This window comes from Felis catus, chromosome A3, assembly GCF_018350175.1.
Source record: "Felis catus isolate Fca126 chromosome A3, F.catus_Fca126_mat1.0, whole genome shotgun sequence".
Classification (NCBI taxonomy): domain Eukaryota; kingdom Metazoa; phylum Chordata; class Mammalia; order Carnivora; family Felidae; genus Felis; species Felis catus.
In genome coordinates, this window is record NC_058370.1 from 34,311,635 (window position 1) to 34,337,500 (window position 25,866).

Genomic DNA, 25,866 nt, shown 5'->3' on the forward strand with positions numbered 1-25,866 from the left:
GGGCAGGTAGGTGAGGCAGATTCGTCTCTTTCCCTTGGCAAGGTGAACTGATGGGAACATCTCTTTCCACCACCCCCTATCCCCATCTCCCATGCCACTCACATGTCCTCACACTCAGACTGACTCTCAGGATTATTTTTTGACCATGGGGCAGGAAGGCATGGTTCATGATGATTTAGGGACAGCTCATAGTATAGACCGGGGACCCTGACCATGCCCATTATACTTTCAAAATGTCTCAGCATATATATTAAATTGAGCAGTTAACGGTTAGCTATCTTGTTGTTTCCACTCCAATTCGATTGATAAAGAATGTGAAAGAAAAAATATCCTAACTGCAGAGAAATCTTCAGGCAGGTCTCAAGATAACATGATTTTTTTTTAAAGAGATGACAGTGATATAAAATAATGAAAGGAGATCTGTGGGGATGCTTAACAATTTCACATTTTTGCCTTCCAGGAGACGGAGCTGTTAGATCTCAGCCTTGTCAAGGATGCCAGATGTGGGAAACATGCCAAAGCTCCCAAGGTAAGAAGTGGAGTGTTGTGCACCCGCCAGATGCTGCTTTGAGGATTTGACCGTGTCATGGTATCAATTAATTGCCCCAGTTAAAAGTTTCTCTGTTGTAGATGTTGTAAAACACAATAAAACAGCCAGTCCTTCCAGAAGCCTGTATGCCCTAAACATTTCCACTTTTGTTCAAAGAAGGCAACAGTGAGTAAAAATATAGGCAGTTGGACACGGGATCTTGCTTTCTGTCCTCTAATTTTCGTGTTGGTTGAAAAATATATAATGAGGCCAAAGTTTCTGGGTAATTCTAAATAGTTAAAATGTTCTTGAAGTTACTTGGAAACTTCCTGGAGCCTCATATGCATAAATGAACTAACTCTTAGACATGATGAATAAGACTGTAATTCAAATACTTTATAAGTAATATCACTTCATCCAAAAAGCCAAAGGGTGTGAAGTCCTTCTATAAATGTTACTAGTGAAGACCCGGGGAAGTTTGGGATCAGTTGTGTGGCCTGTCAATTTGTTTTTGTTTGAAAACCTTACTGAAGAAATACTCAAAGCAGTGTTTGTGATTTTATTTCCTTTTTTTTTTTTTTTGGAAGATTATTTAACAAATGTTGAATAAAGAATATACAAATTTTTTTAAACTTAGATTCTGGTTGAGTATACTAACAAACTGCATTGACTTGCCTGTACAGTGGGAAACTACTCTTTATTGTATTCAAATTTTAGTACGTTAAATACTTCCTTTCTAGCAAAGATAATATTGTCAAATAGGGAAGTACAGGTGCCATTCAGGAACTCTTACCTCTTACCATAATTGATATAAAACTAGCGATTTTCTATTTGAGTATCTGCCTGCAACTTTTGTTTTATTCTTTAAAAGTCAAAATACTTTCTTTGACATCAAAAATTATCTGTTGCTGTGGAGAAACAGAAAGAAAAAAAATCACCTGGAAGGATCATTCTTCAGATACATAACAGTGCAATATTTGCTGGCAAATTCTGCCATGGAACGAACACCCAAATACTGGTTTTACTGCTGTAGGAGTTAAGCTGATCTATAGGAAAACGTGAAAAATGAAGACAGAAAAATCTGAATTATTTTCAAGAAGGTTTCTAAATGTGTTTTCATGTGCAAATAGTCTATTAGTTGTGTTGCTCTCTTCATAATATATCAAATTTTAGTAGTTTGGTCTTTTAATTTTGTAGCAAGCTTATCATTATTAATGCTTCCTTGATGATTCAGAATTGTTTAATATTTAGTGTAGGAAAGAAGTTCTTTCTTCTTCTTTCCCCCAAAACATTCCAGCCATGTTTCAGGTAAGCCTGTTAGTTCCAAGAACTGCATTGATAGCAGAGTTATAAAGTTTGCCTTTAAATGCAAGTTCATTGGCCTAACTTGAAATTTGATGATCAATATTGATGATAAAGACTACTGCTGCCTACACTCCCGTAGAGCCCCCTTTGTCTGCAGGCATCAGAGGTGGAGTTGGCATCTCTGCCACCTGGAGTTTCTTTCTGGCTTCCCTCTCTCTCTTTTATTGTAGCATTCAGCCTGCTGATCAGTTCAGTGTTTCATTTATGGACGCGGTTGGATACGTGTCTATTGAATGAGGATAAATGAATAGAACTAGGGTCTGTGCTATGCTCAGCTGATAAACCACTATTAGATCCTAAAATATTTCTCTTAAGGACAGACTTGGATACTTGGAATACTCTGACCTTTACTGTTTTGTTTTCTCTTGTTTTCTTTTGCCCCCCCCCCCCCCCCCACTAAAGATTGCTTTCTCTGTGGATTATCTGTGTCCTTGGCATTTTTCCACTCTGTTCCTTGCTGGTGTTCAAGAACTTCAGTCTACTTTAATATTTTAAAACCTGGGTTCTGTTGTGTGACCTTCCTGAGACTCAGGCTTCCTCATTGGCTACATGGTGATAATGATAACAACAACAATAATAGTAACTAAGATAATAATGAATGGGCACTTTGTATCATTACTATAATGGCTAAATTAAATAATTCCTTAGGAAATCTTTAGCAGAGGAGTTCTCAAATTTGACTGCCTGTGGAATCACCTCAAAAGCTTTAAAAAATGGTAATGTCTGTTTCCTAATCCCAAAGATTCTGGTGCTACAAGATTCTAACTGGTGTTGTAGTGTGGATATCAGGGCTTTTGAAAAGCAGCTTTGTAGCAAAATTTGAGCACCACTGACTTAACAGATCACTGCTATTTAATAGGCACTCATTAAATATTAGCCACTATTGTTGGTATTATCATTGTTATTTTTATATTTAATATTATTAAAAAATTTCAATCATATTTGCAGGAAGTCAGGTTTTAATTTCACTTTATGTGGAAAAGTGTATGTTGTAAAGAGAGATTGGATTGTGGGGCTTGGATGAAAGTGGCTTTGTGGATTGATAGGCAAGAAAGAAGTTGATATGACTCTCAGTTTAGAAGTCGTTAAGCTGCAAGGAGAGCCTGGGCGGCTCAGTCAGTTAAGCATCTGACTCCTGATTTCAGCTCAGGTCATGACCTGGCAGTTCGTGGGAGCAAGCCCCACATCAGGCTCTGTGCTGACAGCATGGGGCCTGCTTGGGATTCTCTCTCCCTCTCTCTCTCTGCTGCTTCCCTACTTGCTTGCTCTCTCTTTCTCTCTCTCGCTCAAAATAAATAAACTTAAAAAAAAAGTCTTTAAGTTGCAAAAGAAAACCCCAGCTCAAACTGGATAAATGATTAAAAAGAAAACTTACTAGAAATGATTGGAATGTATTGAAAATTCCAGTGGAAGTCTCACTCAGCTGCTCAAAGACTATCACCAGGGAACAGATACTTCTTTCTCTTGCCAGTCTGGCTTCCAAGGTGCCAGAGGCAATTCCTCTTCCATCCTCAGAATCCCGTTGGTGGCCATCCTCCACTCACCATCACTGGCACCTCCCGGGTCCCCCACGTTAGCAGCAGTTCAGTATGGGGACCAAAAGAGAAACAAGCTTCCCACGTATAACCACCTTGTAGAAGGAGGCCTATGGCCGGAGGAGGAAAACCAAATAAGAGGAGACCATAGTGTTGGCTGGAACAAAAGCAGTAGGACTGATAGCATAAGAATAAAAAGTGTCAGGATAGCAGTATGGAGTGAGACAAGCCCAGTAAGGATGAGGAGTCAATGGAACATGAAGACAGATTGAGTGGAAGACTTTCTGCAGGGGTTTACAGACCATCAAGGAAGGAAGAACATGTGTGGAGCAGATATTATTTATCAAAATACTCAGGCACCCTTCAAATATTTATCTGTGCATGCATATTATTATTTTTGTTTTCCACAGCATCTCATTACATAAAAATTCACAATCTAGCTGAAGACGAACTGTTTTCTATGCCTGCTGTGATTGGAAATAACATTTAGAAGAAATGGAGAAGTGTCTATGTGTTGCCCTGTTAATGAATTTTAAATGTCGACTACCAGCACAGTATATGAAATTCCAGATCGGCTTTTCTGTATACAGCCTTTGTCCTAGTTATCAGTTTCAAAATTTCTCACTGGAGAGAAATTGGAAGATTTTTATCCACATATAAAAACGTAAAAGAAAAAAAAAACATCTTGTCCTTTGAAATCTAAAAAAATGTATTTATGTTTCCTTCTTTGCTCTCTCTCTCCCTGCCTCCCAGGCTTATAAAGCACGTGTAGAGACAAGGTGCTCTCGGATGTGCCTCTTGCATGTGCTGGGTACACATATTCTCTGCATGTTCATTTCAAAAGGAGCTTTTTTAAAAAAGTAAAGTTTATCCCTGTGGTTTCTCTGGGTTGCTGACCCAGCAGATCAGTTTAGTGGCACATGTACAGCATTAATAAAATGAAATAGATCTGGCTAGAATGAATGAAAAATATCAGCGTTTTGTGCAGAATAAGTTTGTTTGGTGAAACTTCTTTCATGCATGTGAATATATGTTCTGGATCAACAAAAAGTGCATTTTTTACTCTACACCATGTCATAAAGGTTTAAAAATGCTGCTGAGAAAGATAGTTTCTTTATCCTCAGGATTCTCAGGATGTATTCTATCTATAGGTGTATTTGAAAAGTAGATGGAGCCAGAAAACTGGAGATGTGGGTTTGGATGCCAGCTCAGTCAGTAACCTACTTCTCTCTGTGCCTCTACTTCCTCATCGATGAAATGGGGCATGTGGGGGCCACAGGGTTTTAGGTGTGGAAGTTGGGTTAACCCTTGATTCCAACTTTTAAAATGAGAAGCTAATCAAGCCAAGGCACTCCGTCTTGTAGATTATAAAATTAATGTTGAACAAGTTTGTATCAACTAAAACTTCTTGCCTTGGTCATAGGAAACAAGGTGCACTTAGTAAAATATCAGGTCACATTCTAACCAAGGTAAGGTGCAATGCAAACAAAAATAAAAGGCAGGAAGAGGGGCGCCTGGGTGGCTCAGTTGGTTAAGCGCCAGACTTCAGCTCAGGTCATGATCTCTTGGTTCGTGGGTTTGAGCGTCGGGCTCTGTGCTGACAGCTCAGAGCCTGGAGCCTGCTTCAGATTCTGTGTCTCCCTCTCTCTGACCCTCTCCAACTCTCACTCTCTCTCTCTCTCAAAAATAAATAAACATTGAAAAGTTAAAAAAAAAAGGGAAGGAAGGAAGAAAGAAAGATTTATGCCGAACTTTGCATGTGGCTTCTCGAAAGCAATTGTAGGATTGCTGTGGACTCCATAGAGACTGTGTACTTAAGGAGGCTCTCCTAGGCTTTGAACATGAAAACTCTGTTGTTGACATTCACTCTCAATAATACTTGCAGCAATGCCACTGAAAAATATTTCTATAGTTTAACTTCTAAATTGTGTTTCGTCCAAAGAAAACTGCTTCATGTGCTTTGCTGACAATTAACCAATTCATTCTATTGATAAAGGGCAGTTTATTTCAGATGTGTAATGTTAATTGGAATACAGATTCCTGGTAAATATCTAGATTACAATTAAGTTCTACGTGGCAAGTAGTATCACTACAACCACATAAGGCAGATTAGAGTAAAATGAAATTTTAAAAATTGATCATTTTTAGTTTTCTGAAACCCCAAATGAAAATGATGGCTTTTAAAATCATTAAATGCAAAAAATAAATAAGATAAGATAAAATAAAATAATTAAAAGCATATTTGGAAAGGAACATACACCACAGTGCCTAGCCCTACAAGCAGACTCCAGCATCGCACTGGGGGGTGGGGGGCAGGTAACAGATCAGTCCCACTGGGACCCATAAAACAGGACAGAGATCATTGACCATGAGTGGTGGAGAGGCTTGCTGCTTTGTTGAGTCATCATGGAGTATGTTCTCTTTTTAAGATGAGGTGATAGGAGTAGAGATATTAATTAAGAAAAGGAAGAGCATTCCAGGCAGAGGGCAGAGCAAGAGTAAAGGTGCTGACGTGGGAACATAGTTGGTATATTTGAGGAATAGCAAGGAAGCCAGTTGTCTACAGTGGTGTGCAAGAGAGAAAGGATGATGAAATCAGAGAGGTAGCCAGGGACCACATTATTCTGGCCCTGTAGACCAGGCTAATGACTGTGGCTTTTTCTTCTGCGAGAACGAAGAAGGGATCTGAGAGTTCTGAATAGAGTAGTGACAAGATCTGATTTTGCTTTTCAAAACATCACTTGCCACTGCATGGAGCATAGACCATGGAAGAGAAAGGAAGAAGTAGGGACGCCAACCAAATGGCTATTGCTAATATCCTGAGTGGTGCTGATAATTATATTAACTGCGAGATGTAAAGGTAAGGGGGAGAAAGAATGTCAGAATCTGAATTTGAAGGTGGCACCACAAGGTTTGTTAATGTGTGGGATGTGAGGTATGAAAAAAGGATTCAAGAACAATGCTTAGTGTTTGGACCTGGAAAAGTGGAAGGACTGAGCTGTTGTGTCCTAAGCTGGGAAGGAAGAAAGAAACACATTTAAATAGAAAAATTCAGAGTTTTGCTTCTTTGTTTGTTTGTTTTTGGATATTTAATGTTTGAGGTGTCTGTTCCACTTATACCTGATGATGTTGTATTTGGATATACAGATCTGCTGTTCAGGGGAAAGGTTGGCCATGGAGTTGTAAGTGAATATTTAAATCTCAAAGCTAAATGAGGACTCTTAAGGAATGTAGGTGTAGAAGAAAGCAAGGTGATGTCTGAGCCCTGGGACCTCCAGCATTTAAACTTTTAAAAAATGGAAAAGTAGGACGCCTGTGTGACTGTCAGTTGAGTGTCGACTTCAGCCTCAGTCTTGATATCATGGTTCACGAGTTCGAGCCCCACATCAGGCTCTGTGCTGACAGTTCAGAGCCTGGAGCCTGCTTTGTGGATTCGGATTCTGTGCCCCCCCCTGCCCCTCCCTCACTCGTTCTCTCTCTCTCTCTCTCTCTCTCTCTCTCTCTCTCTCTCTCTCTCAAAAATAAATAAAACATTTTAAAAAATGGATGAAAAAGAGTCAGGAAAGAGGCCAAGAATGGTATATAACTAAGAGAACTGAAAACAGGGGCTTCAAACAGGTATCTGTATACCAGTGTTTATAGTGGCATTATTCACAATATATATGTACCACAGTGGATTATTATTTAACCTATAAAGAAATGAAATTCTGACACAGGCTCTACATGGGTACACCTTAAAGACACTATGCTAAATGAAATAAACTGGACACAAAAGGACACATACTGTATGATTTCACTTATATGAGGTAACTAGAGTAGGCAAATCCATACAGCCAGAAAGTAGAATGGCAGTTTCCAGGGGCTGGGAGGAGACAAGAATGAGAGAATGGGAAGTTATTACTTAATGGGTACAGAGTTTGTTATGACAACATTAAAAAGTTCTGGAGGTGAATGGTGGTTAATGATTGCATAACGCAACAATGACTATTACCTAATGTCACTAACCTATACACTTGAAAATCATTAAAATGGTAAACTATGGCATGCATATTTTACCACAATTTAAAAAAAAAAAAGGAAAAAAGGAAAAGACAGAAGGAACAACCAGTGAGGACAAGAATCAGAAGAGAGTATTTTCTGGACATCTAAAAAAGGATTTCAAGAAGGAGGGAGTAGTCATTTAGATAAAATGGTGGAATTTCCTTCTAGCTTTTTCTTCTCACTTTTGTACACTTTTAATTTTATTGAAGTTACCATTTTATATACGCTTTATTTTTTCCCACATATTATCAGCCTTCCCTGCTAATATCCAAAATAGGCTATTTATTTAAGGGTTGTCGAATCCCAAATAGCTCATCATAGGATCCGGATGCCAATATATAAATCTCATAATGAGCTGTTATTTGGATGTTCTACAACAGTGGTTTCAATGAATCATCTATGAGGCCGGGAGTTGAAATGAGTGCTTTATTTATTGTCCCCCTTTGCTGATTATAAGCTATTTCCCTAACTTTGTACAGTTTCCACCATTGTGTGAAGCCACGGTCATAAAATTTGTTACAGATATTTGAAGTTGAGGGAAGAAGAGAACCTTTTGTAGAATAAAATAAAGGTTTCTCTCTTTTTCTCTCAATCGCTAAGGAGCTCTACCTTCAGCCCGTATATTCTTGGTTCTAACTATTTCTCAACTTACCTGACATGATGCAAGAATTTTTGTTTGTTTGTTGTCATCCTGCTTCCATAAAAGTATTTATTTACATCTTTACTAAATGGACAAAAATAGAGCTTAAAACTTCACAGAATTATCTGTGTATGTGTAATGGTTTTGACAGCCAGTCACATTTATCTCCAGATGTAAATTATATGGCATGGTTCCTTTTTCATGTTCATTAAATTCCATAGATGTCAGTGGTTTGGTTTCCTTGGAAACAAAAACCTTTATATAACTAGTCAGAGATTTGGTAGCAGAAATATCAGGATGCCGAGGGGGGTAAGGAATGGTTCCTTCGGTAGATACATATTTGCATTTAAAACTCTTCTGCCTTTTCCATGTTCCTCTCACCCTTATGGCCATTCAATAGTGAACAAGAGAAGGTTTTAAAAGCTACCATTAAAGTATAGAATATCTTTTCTAATGGTTAAAAGCTTTTCACGTTTATTTTCAAACAATCACAGACAGGCTAAGTCTTTTCTGGGATGTTGGTGTAAATTCCCAAATTTGAGAAGAGTGTGTCTCTTATCAAGAGTTAAGTTAGATTTGAACATTTGAGCAATGGCTACATAACTCAGTATATATGTATATTCATCTGTAAAATACTAACTGAACATGTGTGTGGCTGAATAAAGATTCTATGTTTTATATAATAGCAAGTGTGTGTCTTTAGCACCCCACTGTCAAAGAGTTCGAAAGCTCCCTGATGGGTTGTGGAGAGTGAACAGGGGACCACAGTTCTGCCAAGGGGGAAGAGCAGGCTAAGGTCATGGCAGCCATGGACGTTCTCATTGGTCAGGGTGGACCCCTTGTTGAAGACAAGGTTAGTAATATGTTACTTAAACCTCACGTCTTTTCAGAAGGCTGTGACTCATTTTATCATTGCTCCTATCTGGTATAATTTCAATCTAAACCCAATTTGTTCTACATGTAATGGTATAGTGTTGCATTTTGAAAATGTTTCTCAATTTTATTTCTTTCAAATGCAATAATACGCCATCTTGTGGAAATATCTGATATTTATTTCTTAAATTAATTCTGCATGGTGAACTGCCCTCTGAAGGGTTTTTAATCTTGAGTTCTAATGCAGAGATATGAGAAGTACTTGGGGAGCTTTTAAAATCTCCATGTCCAGGCCACACCCTGGATCAGTTGAATCAAAATGTCTGGTGTGGGGCTCAAGCACCAATATTTTTCTTTAAAATTTCCCACAGTTTCCTGTGTTTGGCAAAGTTTGAAAACAATTACTCTAAGGAAAAAGAGCACCAGGTTAAATGGATGGTCTCTCTTTTTTTAAAATAGGGATTTTATGTGGTAAGGTATTGAGAATTTTCCTAGAGTGTTTGTCAAAAAGACTAGTTTTTAGTATACTTTCCCTTAAACTTGATTGGCTTTAGTTAACATAAAGTATGTCAAGGTGCTTGTATTAATCTCCTCTGACAAAGTACCACAGACTAGGTGGTTTAAATAACAGAAATGTATTTCCTCATAGTTCTGGAGGTTGGAACGGATCTAGGTATCAGCAAGGTTGTTTTCTTCTGAAGTCTGTCACCTTGGCTTCTGGATGGCTGTCTTCCTTCTTTGTCCTCACATGGTCTTCTCTCTGAACCAATCAATGTCCTAATCTCCTCTTGTTGTAAGGACACCCATCCTATCATAGTAGGTCCCATCCTGAAGGCTTCATTTTAACTTAATTACCTCTTTAAAGAGCTTATCCCAGAATAGAGTCACATTCTGAAGTGCCAGAGATTAGGACTTCAACACATGAATTTTGTGGGGACACAATTCAGCCTATGACAGCATTTCCTTATTACATTCCAAAGCAAGTTCATGATTTACTTCTGTATTGGGAATACTACTGTAAGATTATTTAAAAATTGATCTAATATAAATAGATTTGTTCTTTATAATCAATATGATTGTCAAAGTGGATAAAATGGGCAGTAGGAATCATTTCAGAAATAGGCATTATTGCTTTTTAGAAGTGCCTTTATGTCAGAATGTTTTTTTTTTCTTATTACCCACACATTCGTACTCATTTTTTGTATGCCAGAGCACCCAACATGTATCCTTGTGCATTGTAAGTGTTTAATAAAGTATAGTCATTAAGTGCACAAGCTGTTAGGTCAGATGGCCAAGACTCAAAGCCAATAACCAGCTATCGAACTCAGCAAGTTATTCAACACCTCTGAGACTTGGTTTGCCCATCTGAATTATGGAAAGAATCTCCATGTTTTCCTTACCTGCTTGCCGCAAGACTCAATGATAAAATGCATCTAAAATACCACAGCCTTCGCATCTGTTGTATATGATGAATACATTTTACCTATCATTATGGATGAGTTTTAGTAAGTGAATAAAATACATCTATCACTGATGTTCATATGATGTGTTGTAGTAGCAAAACCAAGATAGAGTTGGATAATTTACCTATTTATGGTGGAATTCCGTGCACTACTCTGGATTGCTTCAGAATGACAGATTTACACCTTTGTAGCTCTGGTGTTTATACCTAGCAGTGGAAATCTGTTTTTATATGTTAACTGTACAAATACAAAATTGAAGCACATTTATCATTGCAGCCAAACACCTGCCCACAGAGGGCCATCAGCAATCTATTTGCATTAAGACTTACTGTTTTTTTGGGGGCACCTGGGTGGCTCAGTCGGTTAAGCGGCCGACTTCAGCTCAGGTCATGATCTCTCAGTCTGTGGGTTTGAGCCCCGCATCAGGCTCTGTGCTGACAGCTCAGAGCCTGGGGCCTGTTTCAGATTCTGTGTCTCCCTCTCTCTCTGCTCCTCCCCCACTCGCGCGCTCTCTCTGTCACTCATAAATGAATAAACGTTTAAAAAAAAACATTAAAAAAAGACTTACTGTTTTGTTTTGTTTTTTTCTAAAAACTGTCTAGATTTTTCCAAAGGTTAAATCGATTTTCTCAACCATCAAAATAATTTCAGAGCAATTTACTTACAGTTGAGAACATGTTGACATATTTTTCTACATTATGAAGCCATGGACGCAAAATCTGAAACAGTATTTTGAAATGGAAGAACACAATTTTGGGGTCAAAGAGACCCAGATTCAAATCCCAGTGCACACATTAACTGAGAGATGCCAGGAAGGTTTCTTAGTTTTTTTATGCAGTGATAACTCCTGCAAGGATAGGGTTGTCTGGTGAGGTGGATTATGGTTCATAACAAGACACAAATCGTAGTGTCGTATACTTTGGGAGCTCACTCATGGCTACTTAACTATCTGCCTTATGTTCACTTTTCAATTTATTCTTCTTAGCACTTATTGTAGTGTCTGATAGATAATTAAACATATATAGAATTTAAATTGTTTCCTTTACAAAGAGTATGTCCTACAGTAATTTGGCATGCAGTTTGACACCTGGTTCAACAGGGGAAAAAACTGGAAGGCAATTTGACATGTGATGTGAACAGGAGAAAAAGTCTGGGGAGGGACGGTAATATTTATGTCTATCGTGGAGTTATTGTGACAGTCAAATAATATACATACCTGAAATGGCTTTGCCAGCCATAAAGTGTGATAGAGTGGTATTCATTTGTGAGGCAGCTTGGTAGAGTGGAAGGAACTTAAGAGTATGTGCTCGTTTATTCTGAGAAATTCATTTTCATCATCTTTGAATGGGAAATGGCTGAAAATTCTTACGTTTATTCTATTTACCATAAAAACATGAAATCCTGCATTGCACACTTTGGGTATGATACCTGACACAAAGTAGGTATGTTTGGGGAGGAAAGAAGACTTGCAGCATAGTTTTTTTGGTTTTTGTCCTCTTTTCTGAATGTGAACACAACATCTGTAGCTGTCTAAAATGCGAAATTTCAAGTACCCAGAGAAATAGTATTGATCTTATTTAAAAAGTGCCAATTAAAAGTCAAAATCATGTAGTAAAATTTGCTTCTTCACAGATCTTTGTTAATGGTAGAAATGAAATTTTCTAAGACTGCTGAAATTAATGTGTGCAGAGATTTCTAGGACATGGATTAACCGAACTAAGCAGAATATTTGTTGGTGTTTAACTGTGAACAGGATCACTGGGTCTAACAGGTCAGAATTCACCTTTCAGCTTCACTCACCAAGACATTTTCTCTGTGCCTTTTGGTACTTCATCATTCAGATGTTTCTTGACATTTTAATTTGTATCCAGGTATTACCGATTTCAGGTTAAGACCAGTGGCGCTGGAAGAATTTGCTGATCACTGTTAACCATAAATGGGCATAACCCTGTGAAGAGTCACTTTATCTTCTCTCAAGAACAGAGAATACTTTTTAAAAACAGTAACTCAACATTTCTCCAAGTGAATTCCTTGGAATACTAACAGGTGTTTTCAGATAAAAGTGTTGTCTGGTCAAATATGTTGGGAAGATGCTTGTTTGTTTTTTTTTTTTTTTTTTTTTTTTTTTTTTTATTACAGAACTTCTCATAGACTGATGTGTTGGACATGGATTGGGGCCAGTTTCCTTTTTTTTTTTTTTTTTTTTTTTTTTGACAATGGGCGTCTTTGTCAAGCATCTCACAGGATTAACGTTCTGTTGAATCACTTTGGTAAATGATTCTGTAGTCGGTTCTTAGGATGTCTATCACACACCATATTGGGATTGGAACACCAGTTTAAGAGTGATGCTTATTCCCACAATAGTGCAGATACCTAATTAAAGATGTTCAAAGACCAGGTTCTTGGGTGATCTAAACCAGAAAGGTCTTTCTTCATGTAAAAATCCATTGGTAATATACGGCAGAGGTTTATCTTGTGCTCCATCATGGATCGTTATTAATTTTTAAACTGTATTAGCATTAGTCCGCCTTGTCTTTTCTTCCAAATTTAGACCTTGGCTTTGACAGAAAGCCATCAGCACTTTTAGTATATCATTCAAAGCACAACAATTTAATTTGTTTCCACGGTAGCTGGAATGTAGTTTGGCATTTAGGCCAGCTTAATGCATGGTATACCACTACAGGTTAATTCCAGGTCCACTGAATTCTTTCTAGGGACCAGTTCCCAATGGCTTTCCAAGTTCTCACTAGTGTAAAATTGATGCCACATGGTTTTATTGGAAGAATCTTAAACTGAGATAAAGCTTGAGTTGATGTTACATTTAAAGTGGTTGGAAGTTACTCTGGGAGCAACAGTTTTCAAAAGCTGTAGCTTCTTCCTGATTCCCTATAGAAAAGTGTTTCTAGGAGTTGACTTTATGTCTTGAAAGTGAGACTTGAACTCTGTCCCCTCATGTGGAGGGGACAGCAGTGGTTAAGAGGCTCCACCAATGTTATCTTTGTAGCCACAGTTGATTGCTTCATTTCTTCATATCTAGATTTTTTCATCCATAAAATGAAGTTCATAATGCTATTTCAGAGAGTTTTTGTAAGGATGATCGGCTATGATATGTTTCATAGTCCTGCCTCTGTGCATGGTAGCTTGTTTTCTCTGAAACTTGAAGTCACGAGTTCATACCTTTAATAGACTTGCGATCAGTGTCATTATTTGACAAATTAGACAAATTGCTGCATCAGCCGTAGTGTCATTTTTTTTCTCTTAGATATTTACATTTGCCATCTATCTTACCTATGCTTCTCACTCTCTGGCCAAGTTTTCATTTTTCATGATATGTTGAACAGCATTTTTTAAAAAAGAGCTTTGTTCATTATTCGTATTATTAAAATACTAAGGTAATGTTTAAATTTTACATTAAGCATTTCCTTACTGGGATTTGTAATACCTGATTAAAAATTACTTGCCAAACATAATTTTTCTTTTTATGAGTGTTAATTAAAAATTAAATTTCACTGTCTTTATTTGAAGTTAAATAAACAAGTCATTTGGTATCTGTGTATGAATTACAGTTACTTTCATTGTTAGAATACCTTAGTGTGAATTTAATAAGACTTTAAAAAGGCTTTTTTTTAAGTTTTATTTATTTGAGAGAGAGAGAGAGAACACAAGTGGGAGAGGGGCAAAGAGAGAGGGACACAGAATTCAAAGCAGGCTTCAGGCCCTGAGCTGTAAGCACAGAGCCCTACACTGGGCTGAAGTTGTAAACCATGAGATCATGACCTGAGCCGAAGTCAGACGCTTAACCAACTAAGCCACCCTGGCACCCTTAAGCAAGAAGTTTTATGTGTTGGGACACATACAGATGATCTGGGAAATTAACTATTCACTTGATTATTTTTGCCATAGGCAAATCTCTACTGTCAAAAATAGAGGTTAGTGAGAGAGATTTATTTTATTTTAGGGGAGTTTGAAAACGTAAGTCTATAGTAATCATTTTCCATTTGTGCAATTTTGTTTGAAGATTAAAGATTATTAAAAGGCATTGTCTCCATATATTTACTTACGTATGTGAATACCAGATGGATGAAAATCTAAATAAAATTAATTTCAGATCTTATATTAGTTCTGTCCCACACGTATACCTAGGAATGTGGAATAGCTGAATAATGCAAATAAAATTTTTGTTTACATGGTTTTAAAGTCAATAATGCTTCAAATAAATTAGTGCATAATATTGAAAAAGAATAGATCTTGGAATGTTTAAAATAAAAAGTAGGTATTTTATATGAGGTAGTAGTTGATATAACCTTTCGAACCTATGCTGAATAAAGTGTGTAAGTAAGAGCAAGTAGGCTCGATATTTAATTTTATGGCTAGCTGCTCAAAATTTCATGGCTCCAGTTGATAAATCTTAAGTCAAATAATTTACCTCAAGGATACTGTAGAGCATTTGAAATACTGTAGAAGTTTGACTAGAGCCCTTATTTTTTTTCCATTCTTACAGAAAAAGAAAAAAACCAAAGTAAATTATTATTCTAGTGTGTAAATTACAAAAAGTCTTAAGAGATAGATTCTCTGCTCTGTCAATATTTCCCCTGATACTTAACTGTGTTACATTGTTCTAAATTCTTTAAGTAAATTCTTAGAAATGCTCCAAGTAACTAGAAATTCATCAACCTTCTTTTAATCATGTCCTTAAATGTCCTGCTTTTCATTTGCCAACATTCATGCTCAATTCAAGATGAATTGAGAAACCATGAAGTTGTAAAAGAGAATTAATATATGGAGCTGAATCATGCCTTTGTAAGCTGGAGCTAGTTTCTCTGGCAATAAGATGTTAGACAATAAATCATGTATCTAAAATCGTATAGTTGCAGAAGCAGAGTAAAGTAAGGAAGTTCAGAATTGTCATCTGACAATTCTTTGCCACAATTAATAAGGTGTGGCTTTGTGAATTCAAGGGCAGAAATTCAGACTGTGGTGAATCTAAGTCCATTCAAAATATTTCTTTTAATCTTGACAACACATACTGCTTTAATAGCATTAGTTGGTATTAGTTTCATGTGGCAAAAATTTCACACACTATTAATTCTAGCACTACATTGGAACACTAGAATTATGCATCTTTGGCTCTAAATAAATCCTTTTGGCTGTATGACTGACAAGAGAAAACCAATTATTTTGGGGGCCAGTCTTGAATTATTGCCTCAATAAAGGCTCTGTCACCCAAAATGGGAGCTTGCACAAAGAACAGTTAAGAACAAGGTGGAGAGAGTAATGGAAGGGTGTTCTGTCATTAATGTTGGCAGCATTTGAAGCTACTACCAAAATGTTTTTGGAAAGAATTGGATACTAAATAAATTGCCTTAGAGCTTGAATAATTCCAGATACACAAAGGAAAATCCCAGTCATGCTTTTATCTTCCAAGAGATCAAACTGTACATCTATGCATTTACACACATGACATATTTAAAGTTCTTTTATTTAACATATCTTAATCACAGCCATGATGTTAAATATTTTTCATATTTATCAGTTTATGCCGGAATAATAATCATTAATTTGAAATCATATTAACTATTTACCATCTATTTACTATGGAATAGTGACACAATTCTCATTTTAGTTTTGCTATTGTAAGTAACCCTGAAGCAAATACCTGCCTTCATTTATCATTTTTCCTCTTTGTTGTTGTTTCCTTAAATTAACAGTCCTGGCATTGGGATTACCTGTCTAAATACATTTGATTTAATCCATTATTACAGGGTTCTTCCTCATTTTCTCTTCTTTCACATAGGTATTTTTTAAATTTTTTCTCAAAAAATGTTTATTCATTTTTGAGAGACAGAGAGAGAGAGAGAGAGAGAGAGAGAGAGAGAGAGAGCAGACAGGGGAGGGGCAGAGAGAGGGGGATGGAGGATCCAAAGCAGGCTCCGTGCTGACAGCAGTAAGCCCAGTGCAGGGCTTGAACTCACCAGCCATGAGATCATGACCTGAGCCAAAGTCGAACGGTTAACCTACTAAGCCACTCAGGTGCCCCCATGTAGGTATTTCTTTATTCTCATGGTAGCAGTTGTATTTCCTTACTGCATTAATACAAGTACTTCTTTGTTACAGCCTACACAAAATAATTCCAAAATAAAAATACTAGTGTCACTAATAACAAATCTAGTAGTGAAAATTCAACATTTCTTTGCAGTTCTCTTTATTTCTTAGAACATTTTTCATTCACAATATAGGTTCCACATTTATTAAAATTTATTATTTTCTGTAGAGCTATACTAATTTGCTGCATAATGAGATGATTTCTTTTTTTATAGTTATATTCAATTTTGGAGATTACTGTTCCTCATTGTTTTTCTTAAGTTTACATTTTGAAAAAGTAAAATATTTACGTGGTTCAAAACCCAGTGTTAATACATACAGTATATACGAATACTCATAAAAGGCTCACTCCCATCCATATCCCTTTCGCTGATTCCTACCCACCGTATAGTTACTTCCTTCCTGTGTTTCTGTTCGCAAAAATGAGGACGCATGTGCGCGCGTGGGCGCGCGCACACACACACACACACACACACACACACACTCACTCACACAAACAGCTATCTAGTCCCCTCATGTCATTTTTTCCCAGTAATCGGAGATGCCACTTTTTCAAAATATATATAAAACATTTCTATCTCTCTTACACAAAATGTAGCATTCCTTCTGTATGCTTTTATAGCTTGCCTTTTCTCATTTAGTAAAACCTCAAAACCACTCCATACTGGTGTGGGGATCTTTTTCATTATATAGCTGCCCATTATTCCCCTGCATGGGATCCTGTACTTTGTTCAGTCAGTCTCTCGTGCACAAACATCTAGGTGGTTTCCAATATTGTGCTGTGTTGTGTGAGGCTGAATTTAAAAAACAACCAAAACCAAACTTTATGCACGCTTTGCCCTACTGTGCAGAGGTCCAGTTTTAGGGTAAATTTCTAACTTCTAATTTAGGGTTGATTGCTAATTTCTCTTTCATAGGTGCTTTACTCTGTTTTGCCTTGTTTTGATCATTTTCTATTCTCCTTGCAATATATAAGATGATCTTGGTTCCCTCACCCCCAGCCTTACCACATAATGAATTGTCAACTTTTTTATTTTTGTCAGCTTGGTAAGAAATGCTATAGCTTTACTCTTACTATGCATGAAATTAAGCATCCTTTCACAGTTTAAGAGAAAATATGTATATATATTTATAGTTTTTTTTCTATGAATTTCTGCCCGAGTATCTTGCACACTTTTCTATCTGGTATTTGATCTTTTTTGGAGCTTTTTAGGAGAATTAGTTCTTTATCACAGAAAATGTTCTCTAGGTTGTCTTTTGCCTTTTGAATTTCCTTACAGTGTTCTTTGCCATAGAAGCTTTTGTTTGTATTTTTATGCAGTCAATGTATTAAAATGTTCTTTTATTGCCTTTGTACGTTGAGTCACAGAAAGTTCTTTTTCTATATCTAGTTTATAAAGAAATTCACCCACAGTTTTTCTCAAGTATGGTTTTATGATCTGGGATTTCTTATGTTGTATATTATGAGGTATGCGTCTCATTTTATCTTTTTCAACACTATTTTGTTTCAACACTATTTTTTTGAAGTCTGTCTTTTGTCCTAATCTTGTACCTAGGTGTTCTAATTTCATTAATTTAAAAATCCAACTGAACCCATTTTCGGTGTGCTATCCAGTTGTGCCAACACCATTTATATAAAAAGTTCGTCTTTTGCACAATTTATTTAAAAGTCCAGCTATTGTCCTAGAGAGTTAAGACACCACCTTTTTCATATACAGTCTTTCCCTATGTACCTAGGTCTATTTCTAGCCATGTACTCTATTTTATTGTTCAGGCTGGCTTATTCATGTATATCAGAACACTTTGGATTTCTACTCCAGAATAACCAATAAAACAAAACAAAACAAAACAAAACAAAACAAAAAACAAATAGAATTAAGTTTTTATGAGCCCATTAGATCTACCAAATTTTGTTTTCAGTACTATTCTTTCCTTTTCTCTTAACAGCCACCCCCCATGGAAAAATTATTTTTTCCTAAGGCAACTTTTTTTTGTTTCATATATATATATATATATATTCCATTTTCTAATTTAAAAATCTCATTTTTTAAATTTCATTTTTAAAAAAAACTATTAGAAAATAGAAAACAAAATTATTATCAGTCAAGCAACTGAAATTTTCTTATAAGTTTAATCACAAGTGTCAGGAAATAAAAATTTTAAAAAAGAGGGGCGGGCACCTGGATGGCTCAGTCAGTTAAGCATCTGAAACTTGGTTTGGCTCAGGTCATGAATCCAGGGTCTAGAGATCAAGCTCCCCGTTGGGCTTTGTCTGGGCATGGAGCCTGTTTGAGATTTTCTCTCTTCTTCTTCCTCTGCCCCCCACCCCCGTGCCTGCTCTCTCCCTCTCAAAGAAATAAATAATAAATAAATGAATACATGAATAAATAAATAAATAAGAAAAGAACACTTGTGGCTAGTCTATCTTATAAATTTTATTCTTAGAAATCTATGCCATCAAGTGTTCATTCTATAATTTCTGAGCACATTTAATGTAAAAATAACTCTGGTGCATTATTCATGTTAACAGGCCCTTTAAATAGCCATAAAACACGTGGGAGCACATTAATGCTGCATCTGCCCTGTGCTTTTTAAGTCTATCGATTTTATGGGAGGGAAATCTTGCATAATGTCAGAAGTTTTCTTACATTCTCAGCTGCCTGTGGTGGCAGGGAAGTACCTTAGCTGCATTACGTGGGTGAGAATGTCACATTGCATGATTGGATTTTTATCTAAGGAGGGTGAGAGCTGCCAGTTTCACTTCCTAACTGTGAGAATGAGGTTCCAAGTTGAGTAAGTTTTCTTTTAAATGAATTCCAGGAGTAGCAACTGTCTGCGACCTGTCTATACTCCTCTTTGAGACAGAAATTTCCTTGACAGTGATTACGAGGAACATAACCATTTTTGCCATTTTATGACCTCAAGGATGTGAAAAATACAAATGATATTAGCCATTTGGATAGCAGTGGAATTAGGCTGGCTTAACATATTTAAAGTGTTTTATTTTTTGAAAAAAAAGTAATTCATGCATCTACTAAAAAATAAATTCTCACCGTGTTAAAGGTTATCATTAAAAAGTATACTCTCCCACCCTCATTTTTTTTCTGTTTCACTTCCAGACGCAGTAAGTCATAGCCCTATTCTTATTCCTATTCCGTATTCCTATTTTTATTTCCAAAAAAAACTATGCATATACCAGCCCATTAATTTTTTTTTTGATTCTACACCAATGATGGCATACTATCAAGTAGTATATAATCAGCAATATGCCTCAAATTGCACTATATTAGCACCCATATATCTACTTCATTCTTTTTTTTTGGAGAGTGTAGACTATTTGATTTTATCAATACACCAAAATTTATTTATTGAGCTGCCTCTTAACAGGTGTTTTGTTGTTTCCAGGTTTGCTGCTCTAAAGAATGTTTCAGTATATTTACTACATATATCTTTGGGCATAATATGAGTATAGTTGAATTTCCTATGACTGAAATTCCTTTATCCAAATGCATGTCCATTTTAAATTATGAAATATGTTACCAAATTGCTCTGCAAAGAGGTTGTATCAATTTACACTTTCAGTAATAGCATTCAGAATCACCTATTTGTTCACATTCTTACCAACACCATGTTTCATTAACCATTTTTTGAATTTTATAAATGTGATAGATGAAAAAGTTACCTCTTTGTTATTTAAATTTGTATTTCTTTAGTTATGAGTAGAGAGGAACCTTTTCTCCTGTGCAATATGTCTTTCCAACCATATCCTTTGCCCATTTTCCAATGGATTGTTGTACTTTTTCTTTTTGCCTCCTTTGACATATTAACACCTGTTCGTCATGTATTATCTACAGCTTTTCAGTTTTATTTGACTTTGTGGAATTTTTGCTTTTCAGAGTTTTTTGGGTAGCCAAATTTATTAATTCTTTTCATTATGAGTTTTTAATTTGGAGTGCTGCTTAGAAGACCTATCCATTCTAAAATAATAAAGATAATTTTGTGATTTCTTCCAGTTGTTTTAGGTTTTAGTTTTTATGATTGTATCTTTGAGCCATCTGGATCTTATTTTATGACAGTAACAAAGGGATCTTTATTAGGATAGACTAAGGCAGTCCATGATGACCCAAACTCTCAATGTCAGTGGAATGACACACCAAAAGTTTTTTTCTTGTTCAGTCAGCTGAAGGTTTGAAAAAGTTCCAAGCTACCCTCAGCAATATAGGCTATTTCTAACGTGGGCTCTGCCATCCCAATAAATACCTTTTCATTCGCTGTGGCAGGAGAAGACAGGAACACCTGTTGAACCAACAGGGATTTTTTTCAATGCATCAGCCTGGAAGCGATACATTATTTCTTCTGTTCACATTTCATTGGCCAAATCTAGTCATATGGCGCAGTCCAGTTGCAAGGGGGGGCTGGAAAATATAGTCTTCAATATGCTCAGGAAAGAAAGTGGAACCAAATATTATTGCACTGGTAATGTCTACCACAGTATTAATTTTATTTGACTCTAGATGGTGGCCCAGCTGTCCAACGTAAATTATGGCATAATCCATTTTTTTGTCACTGATTTGAAGTGTAGTCTTAATTATATACTGAAATTTCCTCTATATTTCCATTCTTTCCCTTCATATCTTTAACCTTTCTATATATTTTAGACTAGTTATAATAGCTTTATAATATAAATTATTTGGTAGAGATAGTCCTACTTCATTAGTTTTTCTTTTCATTTATTTATACTTTCATATGAATTTGAGAATCAATTTCTATTATAATATATTTCTATTATTTTTCTAAACATTCTGTTGATTTTTATTGATATTACTCTAAATGTCTAGCTTAACATAGTGACAGTTCATATGTTTCTTATACAAAGTATTTCCATGCTTAATAGAGAGTATGTCTTACGTAAAGATATATGTATCCAAATTGTCTTTTATATACCCTCTTGATGTTTCAAAATTTTCATCATATAGATCTTACACACTTAAAGTTAAGTTTACCTGGATATTCCATCAGTTTGATGCAGTCCTAGGTGAAGATTTCTGAGTGCCTTGTATTTAATAAAGGAAAACTAATTTTTGATTTCTTATTGTATATTTAGAACTTCACTGAATCTCTTTGTAACATTTTTCAGTTGATTTTCTTCATCCTACCAAGTATTCAACCATGCCCTGCATAACAAATGATAATATTGTCCCTTTGCCTCTAAATTTTATACCTTTTTCTCTGTGACCTTAAGTTTATGTATTTTGATAATTTGGTAAAATTCTCATCCCTTTGTGGTTGGGCAAAAATTAATTCGTGTTTTATATGATGTTATTTTTTTCGATTCTGAACTCTTTGTGAATTAGAACTATTTAATTCCACAAAAATATTGAACATCTCCCATGAGAAAATCCCTGTGTTTTGTCCCAAATGATGTAAAAATAAATAAAACAAGTCCTTGCTCTCATAGTTCTTATACTTGATATAAGAAAGCACAGAAATTATGCAGATGTCTATAATTCACAGTCAAATATGATAAATGATACAAGTGGGATGCAAAGGAAATGATTGGGGATAAAAAGATTTTAATTTTGCCCCAGCGGCTAGGAGCTGGGATAGCAGGAATGTGCCTGGGTTCATACAAAGGTAGCAGGTAAACAGAATCTAGATAGATGTTCAGAAATGAGACAGGAAGTGCTTGGCTCAGGCCACTGTTCCAGGTGCCAGAAACCAATCTAGACTTATTTTTAAATATTGATTTTATTTAGAACCTAGAATCATCTTGCCCATGGATGTTCAATATTATTCGGAGACTGCACTTACGTGGGAAGGGGATACTAGTAACTCATTTATACACGTTTTAATTTGAAATTTGAGTGTCCATTCTATCAGAACTTAGGACCATTTCTTTCTCAATAGTTGAGCATAGTGGGGCTGTCTTTAATTTCCTTGATTGTTCAAAATCTATTCTAGACTTTGAGTTACAAGTCAGGCATTTTGGAGGGATAGGGGGCTCTAAGTGTTTAAGTATGGACAGAAATTGTCTGCTTTTTATGTATGTTTAATAAGTCAAAAATGTGACATTAATTTTGTAGCAAGAATAAAATCTTTTCTTTGTAGGCAAGTTTAATTTAAGGAATACTGCCAGTGGGCCTTCATTAAAAGCAGTGAGTTTTGTGATATTTTGGAAAGAATACCCCATGCTAAGAGTTAACTGACCTAAGTTTTTGTTTCAGGGTTTTGGTCAAATAGCTGCCTATCTGTGAGTGCAAAGCTGGTTGTCCTCAATTTCCTATTGTGCACAATTAAGATTTGGATCACAAAATTCCTAGGTTCCTTCTGTCCTCAGACTGGTTTTAACCAATCTCAATTTTGCCTGGTATGTCAAATGGTTTGCACTTCTCCATATAAAGCACATCTCCTGGTGATGATTTAAAAAATTAAAAAAAAAAAAATTAAAGGGTGCCTGGGTGGCTCACTTGGTTAAGCGTCCAACTCTTGATTTTGGCTCATGTCATGATCTCACAGTCCTAAGATGGAGCCCAGAGTCAGACTTCACGCTGACCTTGTGGAACCTGCCTAGGATTCTCTCTCAATCCCTCTGCCCCTCCTCCCTCTGCCCCTCCCCTGCTCCCATGCTCGCTCACTCTCTCTCTCTCTCTCTCTCAAAATAAACAAACAAACAAACAAACAAACAAACAAACATTTTAAAACATTTAAGAATTAATAAGTACTTAGCATAGAGGATAAAAAGGACAATTCTCAAGCTTATTTTGCATTCCCTTTTCTTCTTTCTTTTCCCCTTACTCCTCTGAGAAACAGGATATCAAGCTCTTTGGGAAACTCTAAAGTTCTATAACATAAATTGCCATTCTATCTTAGGTTTATTACATGACTCTAAACCTTCCTCACAGCACCTGTTTCTCTTGGTGATAAAGCCTCTGACTTTTGTTCCTGGCTAGAAACTCACTTTGTGTTTCTCTAGAAAGATGCCCTAGCAAGACTGTGAATAAGAATCCACAAAGACTCAATCATGGAAGGGACCTTGAATATTCCAGGATTTTGTCTTTAGATATGTGAATTTCTTCCCCATCACACTCTTTATTTTAAAGCTTAGGCCATTGAATCTTCTTCCTTGGGATAAATTTAAATGCCTTATCACTTAGTTTCCTGTCTTTTTGACTACTCCTCAGGGTAAGAAAATCTATATTCCATGAATAAGATCATATTAGTTATACTATTTAAAATACTTATTGCATTAAAAAAGTATGGATGAAATATTTCCCTGGCTATTATATCATTTAAATTTTTAAAATATTTATTTATTTTTAAAGAGAGAGCTGGGGGAAAGGGTAGAGAGAGAGGGAGAGAGAGAATCCCAAGCAGGCTCTGGCTGTCAGTGCAGAACCCAGTAAGGGGCTTGAACCCATGAGCTGTGAGATTATGACCTGAGCTGAAATCAAGAGTCAGATGCTTAACCGACTGTTATATCATTTTTACTGTTACTGAGGAAAATGATACATTGTGAGACAGTAATTCATACTTCAGTTGGCAGCCTGATGGGGTGGCTGGGGTACCGTTCTGTGATTTGAAGGTTCTAAATTTAAAAACGCAAAGATCCCTTTACTTGTGCAGAAATATTAGTATTTGCCAGTGGTATTTTTTTTTGAAGCAAATCTTATTTCTTCTCAAGATATATTCACAGGTATTGAATCCATAAAACATAGTAAATATATTTTAGAAATATGATTCTAGCATTCAAAATAGAATTCTTGCTGACTATAACTAGAGCTTGGGATCTAATCCATATATAGACTACAGTTCTTGAAAGACACATGTGTCCAGATGAGCAAAAACAGCAGTATTCTCTCTTTCAACCCTTAATTTTTACCTGCCAGCACAATTTCCTCTGATACTTTCAGGAGCCCTTTACTCACTTTCAGCAATACTAAAATGCTGATTCTTTTTTGCTCTGGTCTCAATACAGGAAGGCAGAAATCAGTGTTATCCTCAAGATCTGCCAAACCTCCCAAAACACAGGGTCATAAAACAGGATATATTCATTACTGCTGATGAATCTGCAGATCAGTTCTGTGGTTCTTCTGTTTAGGCGGGCTTCTCTTACATGTCTGTGGTCAGCTGTGGGTTGGCAAACTCGCCCTGCTGATTTTGAGTTCCTTCTCTAACGTGTTTTGGACTCAACTTGGCTGTAGACTGATCTGGTCTAACCTCCCCTTTCTCTGTATGTCTTGCATACCATTCACTCCAAGTCAGTCTAGCCTGGGCGTGTTCTCATGCTGGAGCCTAGGGTGTAAGAACAGGAGACTGGGAGTATTCTCAAGGTGAAAGCAGAAGAGTAAAGGGAGAGGGACTGTAAGCACACAGGGCCTCTGGAGGTCTAGATTCTGAACAGGCATCTCATCAGTTATGCCACTTTCTTTAGCCTACAGCGAATCTCATGGTCAGCCGAGATTCAAGACCGGGGAAACAGACTATCTCCTGGTAGAAGGAGTTGCAAAGTCCTATTACAAAATGGTATAGATACAGGAAGGGTGGAGAATTTTGGCCATTTTTGCAATCCATCTACTTCCACTTTCCCAGAAGCTCATTGCTTTCACCAAAATCAAAGCCATTTGAAACCTGGACAGTAAAATAACCAAAAGCCTTCCCTGTAGTTAGTATTTTAGAGTTGACTTTTACTAGCTCACACCAGTGGTTAAACACAACTGTTAAATTACATACACTGAAAAGTAATTGCACTTCATTACAAAAAAAAGAGGTAGTATTACTAAAACCCATCACTTCCTGGTTATTTTTATTATTATCTGTGTTCTCGAGGTCATTTACAATGATCATATCTGAATGGCAGAAACACTGTATAATGAATGATGTACTGCCTCATATCTCTGCCCAAATCTGTGCTCAGTGATATCATGTTGGTAGCTTGAATTTGACCATGGGAGTAGGTACACCACTGAAATTGGCAAACATGACTAATCAGGGCTATTCTTTCTTTTTTTCTCATGGCCGCTTGTTAACATTTACCAACACATCACTGCCTGTAAGAGTGAGGGAGGATTTGGAGGCTCACATCAAGTCATTCCTCCACTCTGAAGCATGAGTTACAGACTTACCTTACTTATTCTTTTTTTTTATTAAGGTGTAATTAACATACACCATTATATTACTTGCAGGTGTAAAACATAGCAATTCAACATTTGTGTATGTTGTGAAATGGTTCCCATGAAAAGTCTTGATAACAACCATCACCATACACAGTTACAGAATTTTTTTTCTTGCGATGAGAACTTCTAAGATCTATTCTCTTAG

At 36.4% G+C, this 25,866-nt stretch overlaps 1 protein-coding gene across 3 annotated transcripts in view; it reads left to right on the forward strand.

Moving 5' to 3' along the window:
* PLCB1 (phospholipase C beta 1) overlaps positions 1 to 25,866 on the forward strand; it is a 695,993-nt gene that overhangs the window by 232,923 nt on the left and 437,204 nt on the right. For all 3 annotated transcript variants that reach the window (XM_023251450.2, XM_023251452.2, XM_023251451.2), the window contains exon 3: positions 461 to 529. In XM_023251450.2, the coding sequence (XP_023107218.1) occupies positions 461 to 529 (69 nt within the window). The remainder of the gene's footprint in view (positions 1 to 460; positions 530 to 25,866) is intronic.